Here is a 23,475-nt window from a genome sequence, read left to right on the forward strand (position 1 = left end):
TGGTCTTCGGACTTCATCTGTAAGAGTACATTTGAGTGCAATCTCAGCTTACCATAACAGTTAGTAAATTTATGAAAGGTTTAACTCACCTTAAACCTCCAGTTCATTCTCCAAGCATACAATGGGACCTAAACGTAGTATTATCCAGGCTCATGCGTTCCCCATTCGAACCCATAGACACCTGTGACCTTAAATTTCTTACATGGAAAACTGTCTTCCTCATAGCCATTACATCAGCTAGAAGAGTCAGTGAACTACAAGCACTTATCACATACGAACCTTTTACAAAGTTCCTACATGACAGGGTGGTCCTCCTTACTCATCCAAAATTCCTTCCAAAAGTAGTCACAGAATTCCACTTGAACCAATCTATAGTTTTACCAACATTCTTTCCAAGGCCTCACTCTCACCAGGGAGAAACGTGCGCTATCCTTCTACTTGAACTGCACTACAGTCCAAAGGAAATCCAGTCAACTATTTGTATCTTATGATCCAAACAAACCAGGTAAAGCAGTGGGAAAACATACTTTGTCAAACTGGCTAGCAGATTGCATACAGTTTTGTTATGAGAAAGCAGGCCTTACTCTCCCAGGGCGAGTAAAAGCACATTCAGTCAGAGCAATGTCAAACTCGGTAGCACACCTTCGCTCTGTACCTATTCTGGACATTTGTAAAGCAGCAACATGGAGTTCTCTTCACACCTTTGCAGCTCACTATTGTTTAGACAAAGAAGGAAGACAAGATTCAACCTATGGACAATCCGTCTTAAAGAACTTGTTTCCAGTGTAATCCCAACTCCTTCTACATCCAACCTGCTGTGATCTTCGGCTGATTCATTTCAACAACAATACTTCACTGTTGCCTCAATCCCAAATGACTCAGCCTCTAGCTTGCTAATCACCCATATGTGAGGACTAGCATCCTGCTTGTCCTGGGATAAAGCAAAATTGCTTACCTTATAATAGATGTTATCCCAGGACAGCAGGATGTAGTCCTCACGAAACCCACCCGCCACCCCGCGGAGTTGGGTCCGATACGTTTTATTATCCTGAACATAATCTTTTTCATATCCACCTTCATGTTCCTTTTTATGCCAGCAATCCCCTCCTTCTGTCTTTCATCCTGTCTTGCAGAAACCTTTTTTCTCTTTAACGGTTTCAACCGTCTACTTCAAGTGTTGCTTACACTCATAACTATTGTTCAATGTATTGTTCAATGTATTTATTGACTTTTTAAGTTAATGTTCTGATTCATTCTCTGTCACACTGTTATGAATTTAAATGTAACTGGTTTGTTATAATGTAAACCGGAGTGAAGGCTATGTCAGCTGTACCTCGGTATATAAACAAATGCTAAATAAATAAATAAATAAATTATTTTATTTTTGGCTAACGCTATTTGCTACAAAACAGACTGAAGGGAGACCCCTGTGGCAGGGAATATCATGGCATGCTGGGCATGCTCAGTGGCCTCACAGGGCCAGTCAAAAGTTTCATAGAAACTTTGATAGAAGTTTTTCCGTATAGGGCTCCATTACTGATGTCACCCATATGTGAGGACTACATCCTGCTGTTCTGGGATAACACCTATTACAAGGTAAGCAATTTTGCTTTATAGTCCTATATTGATGCATTGAGAGGAACTTATTACAATATTGATGCATTGAGAGGAAATTACTACAATATTGATGCATTGAGAGGAAATTATTTTTAAGATAGTTGAATATACCCAGCTATCTTAAAAGTTTGCAAATAGGTATATGCAGCTAACTTTAGACCTGCCTTAGGCACAGCCAGAGTTAGCTGATTAGGTTCACCAACTAACTCTGAATATAACCTAACTGGCTAACTCCACTCCTTCCTGGAATGCTTACTGCCTGCCTCAGAAATGCCCCTGACATATCCAGCTAAATTCTAGCTGGATAAAGAGCTGTCCAGCTAGAATTTAGCTGGATAAGTTGCCGAATATCACAGCTAAGCTGTTTAGATGGATAACTTTTCAGTTATCCATCTAAATGGCTTTTGAATATCTATCCCAGTGTTTCTCAACTGACACCCATTATCTAACTTGCACTTGTTTGGACTTTAAGATGTCCAAGCATCTCACAACAGGCATGCATTGGTGTGCTGATGACCATGAGGCCTGGCAAGATAAAATATCAGTAGGAAAAGTATCAAAGACTTACTTTCCACAAAGCAGTGTCCTGTAGGCATGCCTGTACACTTTCCTCTTCAGACAAAAAAGTAATGCTTTAAGATGTGTATATATTTTACAGCACTATATATTACTAAATTGTGAGTTCTTTTGGAATCAAACTCCCCCTTTATAAAATTGTTCTTATGGAATACTTGGTTTTGATTTACAGTGTTTTGACTTAAGACATAGTTTCCAGAAGTAAGTCTGAATACTTCCTGTACTGGTTTGTCTAATAATAATTCACGTGCTATATTTAGTTTACTATAATCTTTTAGTTAAAGATTTACAATTAGAAAATTCAACCTGGCACAATTTAAGTGCATTGTTCATTGTAATTTCATTGTCCATGGTCTATATAGTGAGAATATTTTTCTGTTTTTATTTTCTCTCTAATAGGATGACAGTAAACAAGCTCAGTTTTTAGCTTTGGCAGTTGTTTACTTTATTTCTGTTCTGATGGTCTCTAAGTACCGTGACATTCTGGAACCTCAGAGAGAGACTGCAAGGTCAGCAAGTCAAGCTGGTAGAAACATCAGACAAGAGATAAATTCACCAACCAGTACAGGTACAGTGGAGGTTTTTTTACTTTTGACATGGATTTTCAAATCAAGTTTGCTGGCAAACTCCCAAAGTTAGCCAGACAGATCTGACATTTGAAAACCTAGCTGCATTGAGCAGCTTAAGATAGTCACTTAAAAAATGGGCAGTTCTGTGGGCAGAGTTGGGTCAAAGAGAGAATGTTAAGCTGCTGTACTAATTTTCAGTGCTAGTCATCTAACTTAGGTGGATATCCCTGAATGCCAACATAGTAGGCCTAAAACTATGCTGCCTAGATGTGAGCATATTTCAAGTTACAGCTGAAAATTCACTACAACTGAGTTGGCTATCATATTACTGGCCTAAGATAGCTGCCTTAGCAAAGTTTTTGAATATTGTCTCCTTTATGTATTTTTTTAAATAGATTCTTAGAGTAGTATGTTTTAAATCTTTTATTAATTAAAAAAAATGTAACCACATCAAGACAAGCAATGACAAATTAAAAGAAAAGGATCAAACCCTATAGTTTGTTTGCCCATAGGTTCATGGAATAAAATCATAGCACAATAACAATCACCGTGTCTACCCCCTAACTACCCTCCCTCCCTTCTTATCCTCTTAGGTAGCATAGCCCATAGTGCCACAGTTCCAGCCCCATAAAACACCAATCTTCAAATTAAAGGTGATTGAGACTTAAACTCCTGGCTCAATGTGATAAAGCTTGTATATAGGAATTCCAAATCAATAAAAATGTCTTTCTCCATTTATGTAGGTCCATTTGCTCCACATATTTTTCACAGACACACATATGATGGATATAATTCCTCCACTGAGTGATCGGTGGGAGAACTTTAGTAAGGCAATTTTGCAATAACTTTTTTTTTTTTTTTGCTAATACCAGCACCTTGTGTATCCTGAGTCTGGAGAACTTTTGTCCCCTCGCCAAGCCACTCAAGTTGTCAAAAAGCAAAACATGAAGTTTGTATGGCAATTCTATGTTCGTGATCTGCTGAACATAACATATCACCCGTCTCCAGAATGCCCTAATAATAGTGCAAACCCAGAACTGGTGTCCTAAAGTTCCAGGTGCTTTTTAACATTTAGCACACATTTCATAAATGGTCAATCTCATATTACAAGTTAACTGTCTGGGAACATAGTAGCACATTAAAAATATATATTGCGTTTCCTGCAAGTCACTACTACTGGCAAGAGTACATATCTGCTGAAAACAATTCAAATATTATTCTGCCATCGTGTCCAACCCAAGCTCAACACCCCAGCGTTGTCTAAGTTGTCTACAGTCCATACAGGGCCTTCTGGCTATAAAAAAAATAAGTGGAGGATATTGTATGTCATACAGGATCCTCCGCATCAAAAAATTCAGAAAGATACTCCCTGTTAACAGCAGCCCAATCATGTATCTTAAGAGACTGGATATAATGCCTAACTTGGAAATAGGCAGCATAATGTTTTTTTTATCCAGGATAAATTCTTCCAGCAAATCCAAAAAAGGCTCAATTGTTCCCTTGTCGGTAAAAAAAAAAATTGGGAAATCAGTTTCAGACCCAAAGAACCCCAGACTGCAAAAATAAAACTAGTGGTGCCAGGTATGAACTGCCCATTACCCACTAGCAGTAATAGTTGTGTAACTGGATTATTTAACTGGAGCAATGAGCAGAGAAATCGCCACACCTGAACCAGAGGTGTAAACAAAAAGCTCTGTTTCAGTGTGATATCTGAGAGAGATGTTGGAGAATGTAAAAGGAAACCCATCTGTGTAGGAGTATAAAACTGGGTTCCCAATATCCAATCGGCCACATGTCTGAGGGTGCATGACACATTGCAAAGTCACAAATATGCTAAACCCATAACCCTGTGTCTCTTTTCCGGGTCAGCCTAGACAACGCTAACCATGGCTTAGCACCCTTCCATAAATAATTGCGTAACAGTTTTTAGAAACTACCATAATGTCGAGTGGTTAAAAAACAGGTATCTGAAACATATAAAGCCACTTCAGCAGAACAGTCATCTGAAAAAAGTTCACTCGTCCAGACAGATAGTGGAAAGTCTTGCCAATGTTGAAAAGCGTCGCTGTAAAGGTTAAAAACCTCTGACAGTTAACCTTGTACAATTTATTAGGATTGATGTGTAAGGTTATACATAAATAAATGAGCCTCCTACCACTAAATAACACCACTCATTGTCCAAAATAATCTTAGTATCTTGAAATGCAGCTAGGCACAGATGAGAAGCTAAACTCTTAAAAAAAAAACAAAACCCCAAACCTCAGCTGACTTCAGCAAGAAACTGCTAGGTGTGCAGTTGTTTTGGCAAACTGCAAGTTCCATCTCAGCAGTCAAATAGGTGATGGTGGCTCCAGTCAAGAACTAAAGAAGTCCTCCGCTTCTTGTGTAGACTCAAACACATGGTTGGCATTATTAGAAGTAAAACACAGCTGTGTAGGGAATTGTAGTATAAATTGCACCTGCCATTGCACCAATTTAGAATAGATGGAAGCAAAAGTGTTTGTTTAGCAGAAACTGCCATTGAGTAGTCAGCAAAGATCACTACAGAGTAACCTCCATAAGCCAGCTCTCTCTTCTTTGTGTTGGAAATTAAGAAAATGTGCAGTCACAGGCCTGGGTTTCCCTTGAGATCTTCCCCGCAGCCCCAAGCAGTGTGCCTGTTCTATCAGAAGTTTATCCGGCCCCTCGGCTAAGTTACGTTCTGTCTGTAACCACCCTTCCAGTGCTCCCCGCAAGTCCTGATCCCTCACAGCCTCAGGAATACCAATAAAACGCAGGTTATACCTGTGAGAGCGATTCTCAAGGTCTTCCAGCTTCTGCACCATTTTTTCCATCTCTGGTTTTAAGGCCGCCATTTAACGCTCTAAATCCTGCACATGCTCATCCACCCCCAGTAAGGTGTGTTTCTATATCTACCAGGCAGTATATGTTATCTGCTAAAATGGTCTGCACATATTTTATCCAATTTGGCATCCATAATGGCCAGCAAAAGTGAGTGAACTTCGCCCGCGTGTCCCCCATACAACTTGGGGACAGCGGATTGCATGTGCCGCCTGCCATCTTGCTTACCCCAGGCCTGAGGTTTTCTTTCTTAAGGATTTTCACTGCCATTGAGAGCCTGATAGTGCAGAAACGTTGATTTTGCAGCTCGCCTAGATTTCACCTCGTCCCTGCAGTCATTTTCGAGGATGGGTTTGATTAACGGAGGGATGCAGGCTGATATGGGGAGTGGGGTCCCGGAGCTAACAAGGCTCATGTCCTCGCGCTCTCACCACATCACATGATCTCCCTTAGAGTAGTATTAGACAATACTGTAATATAGTGGTTCCCAAACCTGTGTTCCGCAGACACCTAGGGGTCCGCCAGAACATAGCAGGAAGTCTACGAACTGGGGAAGAAGAAATAAATCCATTAAGAGACCTGCTGCTGAACTCATCCCACAGCATTCGTGAAAGAGAAGACCTGAGAGGCCATCGGCGCACCCCATCTCACTGGCAGCTGAAGAGTGAAGGAGGCTATGGGCCAACCACGCATCCCATCTCGCTGGTGGTTGATGTGTGAAGGAGTCCGCTGGGCTGCCGGCAGGCTGTGGGACCCTCTCTTTCCCTGCAGACTCCAGGAAAAAGATAAGGAGAGTACAGGTGTGAGAGAAGGGTGTATGAGCATGTGTGTGTGAGACATTTGTGAGAGAGAGGGAGTGTGTGTGTGTATGAGAGAGAGGAGAAAGTTTGTGAACCCTCTTCCCCACCCCTACTAATCCACGGCAATCTCAAGGTGACTGGAAATCAAGTTCCCAGGTTTGGAGAATAGGGAAATTCTAAATCCTTATTAGTTTTAATTATTGACTGTTATTTGATATCGGATGTTTTGATATATTTATTGTTGTTTGTGAAATTTAAAAATAATTTGTTTTAAATTATTGAATATTCTATAGGTCAGTTTCGAAATAATCTTTTATTAGTATGGTTTTACTGTTATTGATATTCTATATTTCTTCATTGTATTATTTAATGTTTTATGAGGAACAGTGAAGTTTCTGGTTTTCCATTGTTGCAATGCATACAGAGTCTGCCTTCTTTCAGTTTTCAGTTTAGTTTTTGTCTGCACATTTGTATTTATGCTTTTTGTCTCTGTGTTTTGTATTTGACGAGAGTCCATCTGTGTTCTGCATATGTGGTTTAGGTGAGATATTCTGCTAGAATGTAGTTTCTACAGTGGCTTGCAAAAATATTCAACCCCCTAAAAAGTCAGTAAATTTGTGTGGTTACAAATGGCACACAGATTGTTCCAGACAGTATGTTTATTGCAAACCAGTATGCTCTTAAAGTAAATTTTCAAAGTCACAATTCATTATTTCCTAGCGAGTAGCAGATGGACTCAAAACAAGTGGGTATAGTGTGCTCATGCTAGCAGTTGGAGACTGATCTGACGTCAGCACGGGTCATATACCCCCGCAGGAAGTGCAGCATTTCAGTAATTTCTGTCTCCAAAGCAGTTTGGAGCTACCTCACGCTCGCTGAGCGTTTTTCCAAATTCTAACAACTAAATTCATAGAAGACACCTACCTGAAGACGAGCCCCGCACTCCTGCGGTGATACCATTCGGTCCCTCCCCCAGTTGAGTTTCCTGAGGCGATTTCCGTGGTCCCTCGGAGGTAAGAGCCTCGGTCCGGTGGCCGGCTCGCGGCAGGGACCTAGCCCCCGAGTGAGAAGGGCTCGGGCGCGGCCTAGAGGCAGCTGGTGCACTTCCTCGAGCGCAGTGGTGACAGTAATCACCCTCTCCCCCGCAGCCGGAGACCGCCCGGGTCGCAGCCGGGAAGCGCCGAAGACAAGGTAAGGCGTACATCTTTACTTGTTGGTCTCCGAGGAAGCGAGGATTAGCGGAGTCTGCCTACGTGGCAACCCGCCAAGGAGGTCGCCATTTTGTCTGCCTGCTCGCCTTTACCCTGGTTTGTCGCCGCGCTCTAGCGCTCAGGCCAGACTGAGCGCACAGGCGAAGGGCGTATATGTTAGGCGCCCGAAAATACTTGGGCGCAGGTTCGATAGAGGCATGCATTGAAGTCACCTTGATTCATGTTGAACAGCGCACGCACGTTGCTACGTGCACGTTGATAGGCGCCCGTTGATAGGCGCACACTGTAGGCGTCCGTTGCTAAGCGCATGTTGATAGGCGTCCGTTGCTAAGCGCATATTTCCTAGCGTGTAGCAGATGGACTCAAAACAAATGGGTATAGTGTGCTCGTGCTAGCAGTTGGAGACGGATCTGACGTCAGCACGGGTACATATACCCCACCAGGAAGTAAAGCAATTCAGTAACTTCCGTCTCCAAAGCAGTTTGGAGCTACCCCACGCTCGCTGAGCGTGTTTCCAAATTCTAACGACTAAATTCATAGCAGAAATCTACTGATGACGAGCCACGCACTCCTGTGGTAATACCAGGCCGTCAATCACCCAGTTGAGTTTCCCGAGCTGACTTCCGTGGTCCCTCGGAGGTAAGAGCCTCGGTCCGGTGGCCGGTTCGCGGCAGGGACCCAGCCCCTGAGTGAGAGGGGCGTGGCTTGGCCCCCGAGAGAGACGAGTTCGGGCACGGCCTAGAGGCAGCCTCGGTCCCGGCGTGGACTTGGCCCCCGAGCGGTTCGGGCATGGCCTAGAGGCAGCGGGTGCACTTCCTTAAGCGCGGCGGTGAAGGTATTCCCCTATCCCCCCGCAGCCGGAGACCGCCCGGCTTGCAGCCGGGAAGCGCTGAAGACAAGGTAAGACGTACATCTTTACTTGGTCTCTGAGGAAGTGTGGACTAACTGGGCCTGCCTACGAGGCCGCCCGCCTGGGAGGTCGCCATTTTTACCTGCCTACTTCTCTTTTCTAATTAAGCGCTTTTGTTTGCTAACGCAGTTCGCGATAGGCGCACGTTGTTAGCGCACGCGATAGGCGCATGTTGTTAGCGCACGCGATAGGTGTACGTTGTTTGAGCACGCGATAGGCGCATGTTGTTAGCGCACGCTACTGGGATACACGCACATATGCTAAGACACCCGTTATAGGCGCACATTTATAAGACGCCCGTTCATAGGTGCACTGTTTATAAGACACCCGCTATAGGCGCACATTTATATAAGACGCTTGTTTATAGGCGCACGTTTATATAAGACGCCCGTTCATAGGCGCACGTTTATATAAGACGCCCGTTCATAGGCGCACGTTTATATAAGACGCCCGTTCATAGGCGCACCATTGATAAGACGCCCATTCTAGGCGCATGCTGTTACGCGCCCGTGTTAGGCGCACATCGTTGGACGACACCGCATTTAAGGCAAATGGAGCATAAGAATGCCCCTGCGTCCGCAGAGCCGGCACCCCCAGATTCAGGCATGAACGCTCTAAGCCTCTGCTCAGCATGCAACCTTAGAGCCACACAAAGCGAGGAAGCAGACTCCCATGTGCCCAATGTGAGGAAGCCATGGCAGTTCCAGGACAAAACCGGTCCCAGCCCAGTGGTTCCTCGGGGACCACACCGGACTTAGCAGGCCGCGGCGAGCAGCCAGGGAATCCGAGAGACCTGGTACCCCTGCGGCCAGATCTGGCTTTGCTTTCCTGGGTGGAATTATTTAAGGGGATTCACGCCTTTGTCCAGATGCAGTCTGCTCCTCGGATGGGTCTTTCTGTCCCGGTTGATCCAGCCCCTGGACCCTCGAGACCTAGGCGCAGCCACTCACCACCCGACAGCACCAATCATGGGGATTCGGTTGACTCCCAGGTAAGTGAGGAGCCCCCCGAGGAGAATGAACTTCCCTCAGAGATAGAACCATATCGGACCATGAGACGCTTCTTTCGGAGAGAAGATCTACCGGGCCTGGTCTCACAATGCTTATCGGAGCTGGACATTCCAGGCCAGGACCCCCCAGGGGTCCCTGTAAAGAACCCTCTGCTAGAGGGCCTGCGCCAAACGGCTCACCACTTTCCCCTCCTACAAGCAGCACAGCAGCTAATCGAACTGGAATGGAAGGCACCGGAGGCCTCATTCAAAGGGGGTCGGGCCTTGTCTGGCATGTACCCTCTAGATCCGACAGCCAAGGAACTGCTGGCGTGCCCCAGGGTAGACGCCATAATTAACGCAATTGTGAAACGCACCACCATTCCGGTGGAGGGGGGAGCGGCACTCAAGGATGCGCATGACCGACGCATGGACACCATTCTGAAACAAGCTTTTGAGGTAGCAGCCATGTCCCTTCGAATCGTGACTTGCTGCACCATGGTGACGCTCTCCTGTTTATCACAGGCAAGAAATAACACCCCGGGAGAAGACATGGAATCAGCTCTCGCATTTCTCACAGACGCAGCTTCCGACCTCGTCCATACGGCAGCCAAGGGAGTGTCCTCCTCAGTGGCAGCCAGAAGACAGCTTTGGCTATGCAATTGGGCGGCCGACTCGTCCTCCAAGACTCGACTCACAAGAATGCCCTTTAAGGGTTCCCTACTGTCGGCAGCGACCTTGAGAATTGGGCTACTAAATGGGGTGCCTCTCCGTTACCCCGTCTTCCAGAAGGACGGGGTAACGGAAGAGGAGCCAGCGTTCTGTTTCTAGACCATCCAGAGGTAGAAACTCACAGCGCTTCAACCCTTACAGGTCTCGCTATCAAGCACCTCGTCCTCAGGCCAGGAATCAGCCCTTTCGAGCTAAGCACACCAAGAAGAGAACCGGCCCGGGTTCGGGCCCCGGCCGTAACCCGCAATGACAATCAGCCGACCCATCCGAGGGTAGCAGCCATAGGGGGCAGGCTAACCCTCTTCTACCGCAGGTGGGTCGAGATCACTTCGGACCAGTGGGTCCTCACCATCATCCGGGAAGGATATTACCTGGATTTCTTTCGGCTTCCATCAAACAAGTTTGTGGAATCTCCTTGTTCGCCACTCAAGACAGTGACACTAGAAGTGACCTTACAGAGGCTCCTGGCCCTAAAAGCCATAATCCCAGTACCTGCGGAAGAGGTAACTTCTGGGCATTTTTCCATTTATTTCATAGTATCCAAGAAGGAGGGCACCTTCAGGCCCATCCTGGACCTCAAGTCAGTCAATCGACACCTTTGGGTCCCCAGCTTTCGCATGGAAACTCTACGGTCTGTCAAGTGTTCAGTACAGCCAGGGGAGTTTCTCACCTCCCTAGATCTGTCAGAAGCCTAACTGCATATCCCAATCCATCGAGATCACCAGCGCTTTTTACGCTTCAAAGTCCTGAATCAGCACTTCCAGTTCCGGGCCTTACCCTTCGGGTTAGCCACCGCGCCGCGGATCTTTACCAAGGTAATAGTAGTAGTGGCAGCGGCACTCAGGAAGGAAGGAATCCTCGTCCATTCCTACCTGGACGATTGGCTGATCAGGGCAAAGTCACCGGAGGAGAGTCACAGGGCAACCAACAGAGTTATAGCTCTTCTGGAAAGCCTAGGATGGGTAGTCAACATAAAGAAGAGTTCCCTACAGCCATCCCATTGCTGGAATACCTAGGGGTCCAATTCGACACCCAAGACGACAAAGTCAGTCTGACCTCCAAGAGACGGTCAAAACTCCAGAATCATCTGCAGGTCCTGCTGAGCGCCAGCCGGCCCACAGCTCGGGATTATTTACAAGTCCTCGGCCTCATGGCATCCACTCTGGAGGTGGTGCCATGGGCGCGGGCTTATATGAGACCATTGCAACGCGCCCTTCTATCTCGATGGAGTCCACGATCACAGGACTACACCATACACCTGCCTCTACAAGCCAGAGTGTGGAATCAACTACGCTGGTGGTTACAGCCCGGCCACATGAGCCGGGAGTTACGAATGTCCTCCCCAACCTGGATCCTGCTCACCACAGATGCCAGCCTGAACGGGTGGGGAGCACACTGCGAGGAGCTCACCACCCAAGGGCGGTGGACCAGAGAAGAATCAAGGTGGAATATCAACCGACTAGAGGCACGGGCAGTCAGGCTAGCGTGCCTGCGATTTGCCCACCGACTTCGCAACAGAGTGGTCAGAGTGATATCAGACAACGCCACCACGGTGGCATACATCAACTGACAGGGCGGAACCAGAAGCCAACAAGTGCCCCTAGAAATAACTCCCCTGATGATTTAGGCAGAAGCCAATCTTCAGGACATCTCCGCCGTACACATCGCCGGGAAGGACAGCACGGCGGCAGACTTCCTCAGCAGAGAAAGACTAAACCCGGGAGAATGGCAGCTGACACCCACAGCCTTTCAGATAATTGTGGCTCACTGGGGGACGCCAGCCATGGACCTATTAGCAGACAGGTCCAATGCTCAAGTTCCCAGATATTTCAGCCGCAGGCGGGATCCTCGAGCACAGGGGATCGATGACCTGGTACAGCCGTGGCCTCAGGGGATCCTGCTATACGCATTTCCTCCATGGCCCCTGTTGGGCGCCATTGTTCACAGGATTCAGCGACACAGAGGTCTAGTTCTTCTAGTGGCCCCGGACTGGCCAAGAAGACCCTGGTACGCAGACATAAGAAGACTACTGGCAGGGAATCCTCTACCTCTGCCTCCATACCGGGACCTGCTACGGCAAGGCCCCATTCTCCACGAGGATCCAGCTCAATTCTCTCTTACGGTCTGGCCATTGAGAGGGCTAGACTGAAGAAAAGAGGATACTCAGAGCCGGTGATAGATACACTCCTCCGAGCACGCAAGTTCTCCACATCACTAACATATATCAGGATCTGGAGAATTTTTGAAGCCTGGTGCGATTCTCACAGCACCAATTCGCATACCGCAAAGATTCCTATCATTTTGGACTTCCTACAAGATGGACTTCAGAAGGGTCTGTCCCTCAGCTCCATCAAGGTACAGGTAGCAGCGCTGTCTTGCTACGGTCCCAGATGTGACGGCAAATCCATTGCCGAGCACCCAGACGTTTCATGCTTCCTGAAAGGAGTTAAACACATTTGCCCGCCACTGAAGTGGCCAGGGCCCTTGTGGAACCTTAACCTAGTATTGGAATTTCTAGCGGGATCAGCCTTCAGGCCCCTTTGAGGCCTGTCTCTCCGTTTGTTAACCTTGAAGATGGTGTTCTTGCTGGCTGTGTGTTCAGCACGCCGCATCTCAGAGCTACAAGATGGATCCTGTCGTGATCCATTTCTCAGAATCACTCCAGAGGCCATCCATCTTCGTACAGTTCCTTCCTTTTTACCCAAAGTAGTCTCACACTTTCACCTCAACCAAACCATATCCTTGCCTACCACGGAAGGTTTGAAGAAATCAGAAGAAGGTCGAATATTACGTCATCTCGACATCGGCAGACTGCTGTCCAGATACCTGGACATGTCAGAAGCAGTACGAAAGACGGACCACCTGTTCGTCCTGCACAGCGAGAAGAAGCAAGGGGAAGCGGCCTCACGGCCGACCATCGCCCGCTGGATTAAAGAAGTTATCAAGGCAGCCTACGTAGAGGCAGGAAAACCACCACCTCTACAGGTCAAGGCTCATTCTCCCAGAGCACAATCAGCCTCTTGGGCAGAAGCTAAGCTGCTGTCGCCTGCAGAGATATGTAGAGCGGCGACGTGGTCCTCCCTCCATACCTTCTCCAGATTCTACCGTCTGGACGTTCAGGCCAGGGAGGACACAGCATTTGTGAGGGCGATCCTACACGGTTCTCGGGCAGCCTCCCGCCCAGTCCGGGAGTAGCTTTTGTACATCCCATTTGTTTTGAGTCCATCTGCTACACGCTAGGAAATGTTAAGATTACTTACCTGGTAATCTCCTTTTCCTTAGTGTATGCAGATGGACTCAGCATCCCGCCCGGCTGCCGGTATACATGGGGATTCGCTGACTCACGGTAAGCCATGTTTTGCTTATAATAGGGCTTCCCCCCTGCCGGGTGTCGATGCCTTCCGGTTGAGAACACTGGTGGTCTCTAGCTACCATCAATTGGTCAGGGTAATCCTGCTGATTAATCGATCGGTCAGTACACATATAGCTATAACAGCTTTGCAAGGAAGATTACTGAATTGCTTTACTTCCTGTGGGGGTATATGTACCCGTGCTGACGTCAGATCCGTCTCCAACTGCTAGCACGTGCACACTATACCCATTTGTTTTGAGTCCATCTGCATACACTAAGGAAAAGGAGATTACCAGGTAAGTAATCTTAACATTAACCAAATAAATTCTTTAGAAAATTTAACACAATTTTTGGAGAATTCAGAAGCAGAGTTATTGTATTATGGTGTATTATTAGTGTCATTTGTGTCTGAGAAAGACAGTGACATTATGAGAAGGTATTTTCAGAACTTCCCTACTGTGTTTTTTGGTCAAACAGTAAAAGTATTCCCTGATTTTGCAAGAACTACCCACTTAAGGAGAAGGGACTTTTTGAAATTAAGAGCACAAGTAATTAGCCTAGGTTATGTATTTATCCTGAAATATCCATGTAGATGTTTGGTGAGAGGGAAAGATGAGAGCTTCGTATTTAATGCTCCAGAATAGTTAAAATCCTTTCTGAACGCTAGGGAAATTGGCATCATCCCTAGAGAACAGGTCCCATGACAGTCATTAAAAAGTACACCGAATTCCGCTAAGCCAGTTTGTCTTTAAAAGTATTTCCTTTATATCTCCCTTATAATTATATACGTGCCCCTGAAAAGGATGTATTTGAATGTTTTCATAATGTTATATTATACGCTAAGAAAATTGTTACTTTGTTACATACCATTTCTTTACTTAAAGTAAGATGCATTGATTACTTGAATGAAAACTTAATAAAGTGTGAATTAAAAAAAAAAGAAAAGAAAATATCCGCTGCTATTACTAGCAATAGTAACATGGAATGGACTTAGTTTTTGGATACTTGCCAGGTTTTTATGGCCTGGATTGGCAACTGTTGGAAACAGGATGCTGGGCTTGATGGACCCTTGGTCTGTCCCAGTATGGCATGTTCTTATGTTCTTATGGGCCTTCTTCACCTCCCCCACATTTAAGAGTGTGGCCCGCGGACTGAAAAACCCCCCAAAATCCTCCCATTCTGCCCTTGCAGTCAGAAGAAGCATGCCTGCAAAGAGCAAGAAGGAGCATGTGTATGTGTTTGTGTGAGCGAGAGAGCAAAGGACCATGTGGAGTATATGTGTTTATGACTGAGCATGTGTGTATGAGAGAGAGAAAGTACATCACCATATCTGTGTGTGTGTGCATGTGAGAGCAAGCAAAGGTGTGTGTATGTGTGTGTGTGTGTGTGTGCATGACTGAGCATGTGAGAATGAATGGGCATGTGTGTTTATGATTGAGCATAGATGAAAGAGAGCAGAGCATGTGTGTGTATGATTGAGCATGTGTGAGAGTGGCTCATGTATGTGTATGTATGAGTGAACATGTGAGAAAGCTAACGAGCATTTGTATGTATAATTGAGCAAGTGTGAGAGCAAACAAGCATTTGTGAGTATATAATTGTATATATAAAAGAGAAAACAAGTGTGTGTGGGATTGTGCATGTGATAGAGATTGAATGAATGTCTGTTTGTGTATGATTGTGAATTTGAGAAAGAATGAGCAAGTGTGTGCGATTGTATATGTGAGAGAGCAAATGAGCGTGTGTGTGTATATTTGCACATATGAGAAACAGAGCAAAGAGTTTGTGTATGAGCATGTGAGAGAGAGCACAAGCGAGTGTGTATGACTGAGCATGTGAGAGCGAACAATCGTGTGTGTATAGTTGAGAATGTGAGAAAGCAAATGAGTGTGTGTGTGTATGAGGATGTGAGAGAGCGAATGAGCATTTGTGTGTATAATTGCATATGTAAAAGAAAAAACAAGCATGCTCTTGATTGTGCATGTGATAGTTTGAGCGAATGTGTATGATTGTGCATTTGAGAGAGAGTGAGCGAGCATGTGTGTGCGATTGTGTATGTGAAAGAGCTAATGAGTGTATGTGTGTGTGTATTTTTGAGTATATGAGAAACAAAGCAAAGAGTTTGTGTGTGTATGATCATGTGAGAGAGAGCACAAGTGAGTGAGTACGTGGTATGACTATGTGAGGGCGAACGAGCATGTCTGTCTGTATGATTGAACATGTGAGTGAGAAAATGAACAAGCATGTGTGTGTTAGAGGGGAGAACATTTGTGAGCAACAAACAACTCCCCCCATCACCCTGCTAATCTACAACAATTTTAGAGCATCTGGAAATCAAAAGTTCCCAGGTATGGAAAGCGGGGGATTTATTAATTCCTGTTAGTTATAATTATTGGGTATTATTAATCTATCTGCTGTTTTGAAATATTTTATTGCCATATGGAAAAGTTTTATGAGTTTTTAATAGGGATGTGAATCGTTTTTCTGATGGATGAAAATATCGTACGATATTTTCTAATCCGTCGAGGGTCCCCGAAAGTGATAGGAAAACCCCACAAAATTTTCATGTGGTTTTCTTATTGTTTTGTTTTTTTTGGGGGGGGAAGAAAAGGCACACAGAAAAAAAAAACCCAAACCCACCCTGACCCTTTAAATCTAATTATTTAGAATTCCCCACCCTCCTGACCCCCCCCCCCCAAAAAAAAATAAAAATTAAAGTACCTGGTGGTCCAGCGGGGATCCCGGGAGCAATCTCCCTCTCTCGGGCCGTCAGTTGCCACTAATCAAAATGGCGCCGATGGCCCTTTGCCCTTGCCATGTGACACAGGGGCTATCGGTGCCATTGGCCGGCCCCTATCACATGGTAGGAGCAATGGATGGCCCACGCCATTTTTTAAGATGGTGCTGGCCATTTTTTGCAGGGTTTCTGGTTGGCACCACAGCAGTACATGTATATATAATATACATGCTACAAGTGATTTTTTTTTACCTCAAAGTCCTTTATCATGTAAAATCTGTTATAAATCATACCCCTACATTCATCAAAATGCATTGATAATGCCTGCGATAAGAACAATGGGTTTGATTAGGGAAATTTTAGAATTACTTCACCACACGGTAACTTGAATCAAAGTGGTAAGCTACCACATGGTGCACTAAATTTATCTCACCCTGCGATAATCCCTGTTTTTCACATCTTGCAGACAGAGAGAGACTATATACAAGGCCTTCATATTAGTCAAGTATTTATATCTCTATAGGAGGGCCATCTAATATGTCGAAATGAGGTGTTGGTGGTGGTTTAGGGTATAGGGGCCAATTTTTCATGTAGAGTGAGACATACGAACCGCACAGTACACCTTGATGAAGATTTGAAGTCATTTAGAGTGAGGAAAGTCTCACAAAGATTAAATTTCCTCTATGTTCTCTTACCCTAGCTTGATGAACTATATAACAGGGTACCATCAAGCTAGGGTGAGAGAACATACTACAAAATTTCATCTTTGTGAGAGTTTCCTCACTCCACATGACGTCAAATCTTCACCAAGGTGTACTGTACTATTCGTACATCTTACTGTACATGAGAAACTGGCCCCTAAATCTAAACCACCACCAACACTTCACCTCGACCTATTAGATGGCCCTCCTATAGAGATATAAATAGTTGTACACTGTGAGGCCCTCCCCAGAGGTGCTCTCTTTCTCTCACACTCTATTTCTCTCTCACATATCGCACAGCTTAATGCCTGGAAAAAAGGTGTAGTTTTTTCCGGTGTTAAAACCGTGCGATATTGCCCCTCATTTTACTAAATCACACCCAAACTCCTCCCTAATCCCACCCATTCAAAAAATGTGCATTTGCACCGTGCATTATTGTTCTTAACACGTGCGTTATCGCATGCATTAATGCCATAATGCATTTTGATGAATGACCCTACTAATTTTGAATTGTGGATGGGGAGGGTGCAACTTGGGGAGGAGGTGGGTACAAGACTATAAGGTTCACCTAGGGCATTTAATACCTGTACACCAGCTCTAGGGAAGAGTGAAAGGTATGATTGGTTAGAAAATAGCTGTGGAACATGAGTGAGGGGGAAGGGGAAGAGGAAGCAGACTAAAGGATGCAGCTTTTGAGGGGAAGGACAAGGGGAGCTTGAGATGGTAAAAGAAGTAACTCAGTGAGAGGAAAGTGGAGGACTGAGAATGGGCAATAATGAGGAGATTTGGGGAGATGTAGGATTGGCACAGAGAACTGGAGGGAGAGAAGGGGGGATGAAATCTAGATGAGTGAATAGAGAGGCAGAGATAAAGAGAAGGAAGAAAAGGGAAAGATCGATATTAGACAGAGGAGTAGGGGGAGGTACTGAAGAGACAGGAGAGAGATGAAACAGAACATGAACAGGAGACCCTGTAAAAGAGTTAGGAGTCCAATATGAGGAAAGCAGTATAAAGAGATGAGAACCAAAGTGATTAGAAAAATAAAAGTCCAGACAGCCAAAGTAGAAAGAAGCATTTTATATTCAATTTAGTGGATGGGCTCTGCAACTTTGGGAATGGGCAGCTTAGGATATCTTATTTTGTACATTACAAGAGGAAATGCATTTCTGTTTCTCTTTCTCTGGAGTTGGATGGCATGCAGAATCTGGTTTCTTGGGGTTTCCAGTTCAGTTTTGAATGTAGGCTTATGGTGCCAGGATAATTGTATTGAGCTGGAAATCCACAGGGGCAGGAGGAAACTGCTGGATCAAAATGAAAATGAAAGCCCCATATAACAAGAGTGGCCTGGGTCGTGTGTTATGTTCAGATTGAGGGCACTCTTTTTTTACTTGGACATAGGTGCTAAATAGTCTGACTATGGCTCTGAGCTGAGGTTCAGACATGACATAGAGGTAATGTGCTCAAATCCTTCGAACAGGAGGAACACAGATGGTGAAAAGTTAAACTACTGCATTCTCAAGGTGAACACTGTTTTAATCTTTAAAGCAACTTTCCCTCTTCCTCTTAGCCTCTTGGCCACTTATCGTGGGGAAAAGAGAAGTATGTTTAAGGGTGTGGTTTTATTTTATTTTATTTTTTTGCATATGTGAGAGGCAGGTGGTAAGGAAGGTGGTAAAAAGGAAAAAAATAATTTAACTTTTTATCTGTTTATTATGATTTTGTTAAAAAGTTTAATTGTTGCTGTAGTTCTGTTCTACCACTGTGCAATGAATAAATTTCTTTTCATATTCTTCAGTGATGTGTAGGATGTTTGTGGTATCTGATTTGCAAATCATCTGTTAAGTATTGGAGTTATTTTATCCTTAATTTAATTTAAATATTAATATTTATAAACAATATGTTTTTGTTATTTGTTTATTAGAGACACCTGCTATATTTCCAGACATCAAAGAAAAAGAAACCTTAACGCCAATTGAAGATATTCATTTAGAAAGTTCCATTCCTCACACAGACTCTGGAATTGGAGAAGAACAAATAGCTAATATCTTGAATGGAACAGACTTAGAAACAAGTACAGGCACAGATGTCATGAGTGAACTATTGTCTACATTGTCTTCTGAAGTGAAGAAGTCACAAGAAAGTTTAACAGAGAGTCCCAGTGATATACTAAAGCCTTCATCATCAATATCCAGCATCAGTCAAAGCAAAGGCATCAATGTCAAAGAAATTCTAAAAAGCCTTGTGGCGGCCCCTGTTGAAATTGCAGAGTGTGGCCCTGATCCACTCCCTTATCCAGATCCAGCATTAAAGAGAGAAGCTCAGAATATTCTTCCCATGCAGTTTCATTCTTTTGACAGGTATAAAACCAATTTTTTTTAATAAGATATGCTATTTGTGTGTTTTGATGAATGGTTATATTTTTTTTTGTGTTGGTTAATGGCATTTTATGAGTCAGTATGAAGCCAGCTCATTTGCAATGTGACAATATTAAGAACACTTGCAATACAGAATAGTTTCTGTAAAACGTTTTGATGGCATTTAAAAATGGCAGCTCAGAGTACCCACAGAATATGAGATTAAGGGCAATGAATGAACCCAGGCCTAGAGACACACCTAGCCTTTCAGGTTTTCAGGATATCCACAATGTATATGTATGAAATAGATTTACATACAATGGAAAAAGCATATACAAATCTATCTAATGTATTTTCATTATGGATATCTTGAAAACCAAATTGGTTAGGTGTGTCCCAAGGACTGGGTTGAGAAGTTTACAGGATTTTTGTGAATTTAGCATCCAAAATTGGCAATAAGGACCATAAATAATATATTTTTAATGTTTAGTTTGATTACAAAGACTTAAATTTTATATTTGGCCAAATAGCAGACACATTGAATAAGGATTTTAGCTTAACTAACTCTGTAGTCAGGTTGCACATCTGAATAGTGTGCAAGGATTTGTGACGCATAGTAGACCAAAGTACTACATCATATATATTGGGGCTTGGTGTTAATAAAGTAAACATTTATTCTCTCACTGCCAGCATTCCAAACATGTTTTCCTAGCGTGTAGCAGATGGACTCATTACAAATGGGTATAGTGTGCTCATGCTAGCAGTTGGAGACGGATCTGACGTCAGCACGTGGTACATATACCCCTGCAGGAAGTGCAGCAACTCAGTAATTTCCGTCTCCAAAGCAGTTTGGAGCTACCTCACGCTCGCTGAGCGTTTTTCCAAATTCAAACAACTAAATGCACTCCTGTGGTGATACTCTCGGGTCCCTCCCCCAGTTGAGTTTCCCGAGGTGATTTCCGTGGTCCCTCGGAGGTAAGCGCCTCGGTCCGGTGGCCAGATCGCGGCAGGGACCTAGCCCCCAAGTGAGAAGGGCTCGGGCGCGGCATAGAGGCAGCCTCGGTCCCGGTGAGGACTTAGCCCCCGAGCGAGACGAGTTCGGGCGCGGCTTAGAGGCAGCGGGTGCACTTCCTCGAGCGCGGCAGTGACGGTACTTACCCTCTCCCCCCGCAGCCGGAGACTGCCCGGGTCGCAGCCGGAAAGCGCCGAAGATCAGGTAAGGCGTACATCTTTACTTTACTGGTCTCCGAAGAGCGAGGATTAGCGGGGTCTGCCTATGTGGCAGCCCGCCAAGGAGGTCGACATTTTGCCTGCCTGCTCGTCATCGCCAGCTCTGGTCCGCCGCCTCGATCTAAGCGGGGCACCGGGCGCGTATGTTAGGCACCCGACAAGATTGGGGCGCCCATTGCTTGAGTTGAGCGCCCGTTGCTAGTACGTTCCTAAGCGCACGCTGATACGCGCACATGGATAGGCGCCCGCTGATAGGCGCACGTTCCTAAGCGCACGTTACTAAGCGCACGCTGATACGCGCACGTGGATAGGCACCCGCTGATAGGCGCACGTTACTAAGCGCACGCTGATATGTGCACGTGGATAGGCGCACGCTGATATGTGCACGTGGATAGGCGCCCGCTGATAGGCGCACGTTCCTAAGCGCATGCTGATACGCGCACGTTTATAGGCGCACGTTTATAGGCGCACGTTTATAGGCGCACGTTGATAGGCGCACGTTGATAGGCGCACGTTGATAGGCGCACGCTCATAGGCGCACGCTCATAGGCGCACATTGATAGGTGCCCGTTGATAGGCGCACATTCATAAGCGCTCATTGATAGGAGATTAGACGCGATGGAGCGTATGAGAGCCCATGCGTCCACAGAGCCGGCACCTCCAGAATCAGGCATAAGAGCTCTAGGCCTCTGCTCAGCATGCCACCTCACAGCCACACAGAGCGAGGAAGCAGACTCCCTATGTGCCCAATGTGAGGAGGCCCTGGGAGTTCCATGCCAAGGCCGGTCTCAGCCCAGTTTGACTGCCAGTTCCTCAGGGAACACATCGAACCTAGCAGGCCGCGGTGAGCAGCCTGGTGCCCCTACGGCTAGAACCTGCTTCCCTCTCCTGGGTGGAATTATTCAAGGGGATTCATGCCTTCGTCAAGATGCAGTCTGATCCCCGACCGGACCCATACGTACCGGATGACCCTGCTCCGGGACCCTCAAGGCCTACGCATGGCCACCCGCCACCCGGAAGCCCCATTTATGCGGACTCGGATTTCTCTGAGGAAGAGGGAGAGCCCCCCGATGAATGGGAACTCCCCTCGGGGATAGAACCGTATCGAACCATGAGACGCTTCTTTCCTAAGGAGGATCTTCCAGACCTGGTCTCTCAATGCCTGTCGGAGTTGGCTATCCTGGGCCAGGGCACCCCAGGGGAACCTAGGATGAACCCCCTGCTAGAGGGCCTGCGTCCAACGGCTCACCATTTTCCCCTTCTACAAGCAGCACAGCAGTTAATCGATCTGGAGTGGAATGCGCCGGAGGCTTCATTCAAAGGGGGTCGGGCTTTGTCCAGCATGTACCCCCTAGACCCAGCAATCAAGGAGCTGCTGGTGTGCCCGATGGTAGACGCCATATTTAGCGCAATTGTGAAGCGCACCACCATTCCGGTGGAGGGAGGTGCGGCCCTCAAGGATGCACATGACCGGTGCATGAACGCCATTCTGAAACAAGCCTTTGAGGTGGCAGCCATGTCCCTACGAATTGCGACCTGCTGCACCGTGGTGACGCGCTCCTGCTTATCACAAGCCAGGAACAACACCCCGGGGGAAGAAATGGTCCGTACAGCAGCCAAGGGAGTGTCATCCTCAGTGGCAGCCAGAAGACACCTCTGGCTACGAAATTGGTCGGCCGACTCCTCCTCCAAGACTCACCTTACAAGAATGCCCTTTAAGGGATCCCTCCTGTTCGGCAGCGACCTCGAGAAGCTGGCTAATAAATGGGGCGCATCTCCATTACCCCGTCTACCCAAAGACAGGTCAAGGAGGACCCAGCGCCCTTTTCCTAGACCATCCAGAGATAGAAGCTCTCAACGCTTCAATCCTTACAGGGCTCGCTACCAAGCTCCTCGTTCTCAGACCAGGAACCAGTCCTTTCGGACCAGGCACAACAAGAGGGGAACCGGCTCGGGGTTGGGTCCCGGCCGCACCCCACAATGAGAATCAGCCGACCCATCTGGGGAAAGAAGCAATAGGGGGCAGGCTAACCCTATTTTACCGCAGGTGGGTCGAGATTACTTCGGACCAGTGGGTCCTCACTATTGTCCGGGAAGAGTATTACCTGGACTTCCTTCTTCTCCCTCCGGACAAGTTTGTGGAATCGCCTTGTCCGCCCCTCAAGAGGGCGGCGCTGGCAGCTACCTTGGAGAGACTGCTGTCCCTAAAAGCCATAATCCCAGTGCCTGCATGGGACATAAATTCTGGGCATTACTCCATTTATTTCATTCTCCCCAATAAGGGTGGCACCTTCAGACCCGTTCTGGACCTCAAGTCAGTCAACCAGCACTTACGGGTCCCAAGATTTCGCATGGAAATTCTGCGGTCAGTCCGAAGTGCAATACAGCCAGGGGAGTATCTCACATCCCTGGATCTCTCAGAGGCCTATTTGCATATCCCAATTCATCGGGATCACCAGCGTTACTTATTTATTTATTTATTTATTTCAAATTTTTATATACCGGCATTCGAGACAGCAGTCACATCATGCTGGTTCACATAAAACAGGGGTGCATAGTAAACATAACTATAACAATGGTGCTGAAAAGGCAGTTACATATAACAGGGTGATAAGAACTTGGCTGAGAAGGAAGAGAAAGGACAGGATTAATTCACACAGGTAAACGATAGAAGATATGGTTAATCAAGGTGTAGTTGGAGATTAGTTGACCATGTTGGTGTCTGGAAAAGCTTGTATGAATATCCAGGTCTTTAGTCTTTTTTTGAAGGTTGAGATGCATGGTTCTGTTCTGAGATTTGAGGGGATGGAGTTCCATAACGGTGGAATGGCTGTAGAGAAAGCCCGGTCTCTTAGTG

General features: G+C 46.0%; 1 protein-coding gene across 4 annotated transcripts in view; it reads left to right on the forward strand.

Annotated features, from left to right (window-relative positions):
* The window catches only part of NBEA (neurobeachin), a 2,460,099-nt gene that overhangs the window by 812,598 nt on the left and 1,624,026 nt on the right, over positions 1-23,475 (forward strand). For all 4 annotated transcript variants that reach the window (XM_029602688.1, XM_029602690.1, XM_029602689.1 and 1 more), the window contains 2 exons: positions 2,593-2,761; positions 18,956-19,391. In XM_029602688.1, coding sequence (XP_029458548.1) covers positions 2,593-2,761; positions 18,956-19,391 — 605 coding nt within the window. The remainder of the gene's footprint in view (positions 1-2,592; positions 2,762-18,955; positions 19,392-23,475) is intronic.

This window comes from Rhinatrema bivittatum, chromosome 5 (assembly GCF_901001135.1).
Source record: "Rhinatrema bivittatum chromosome 5, aRhiBiv1.1, whole genome shotgun sequence".
Lineage (NCBI taxonomy): Eukaryota > Metazoa > Chordata > Amphibia > Gymnophiona > Rhinatrematidae > Rhinatrema > Rhinatrema bivittatum.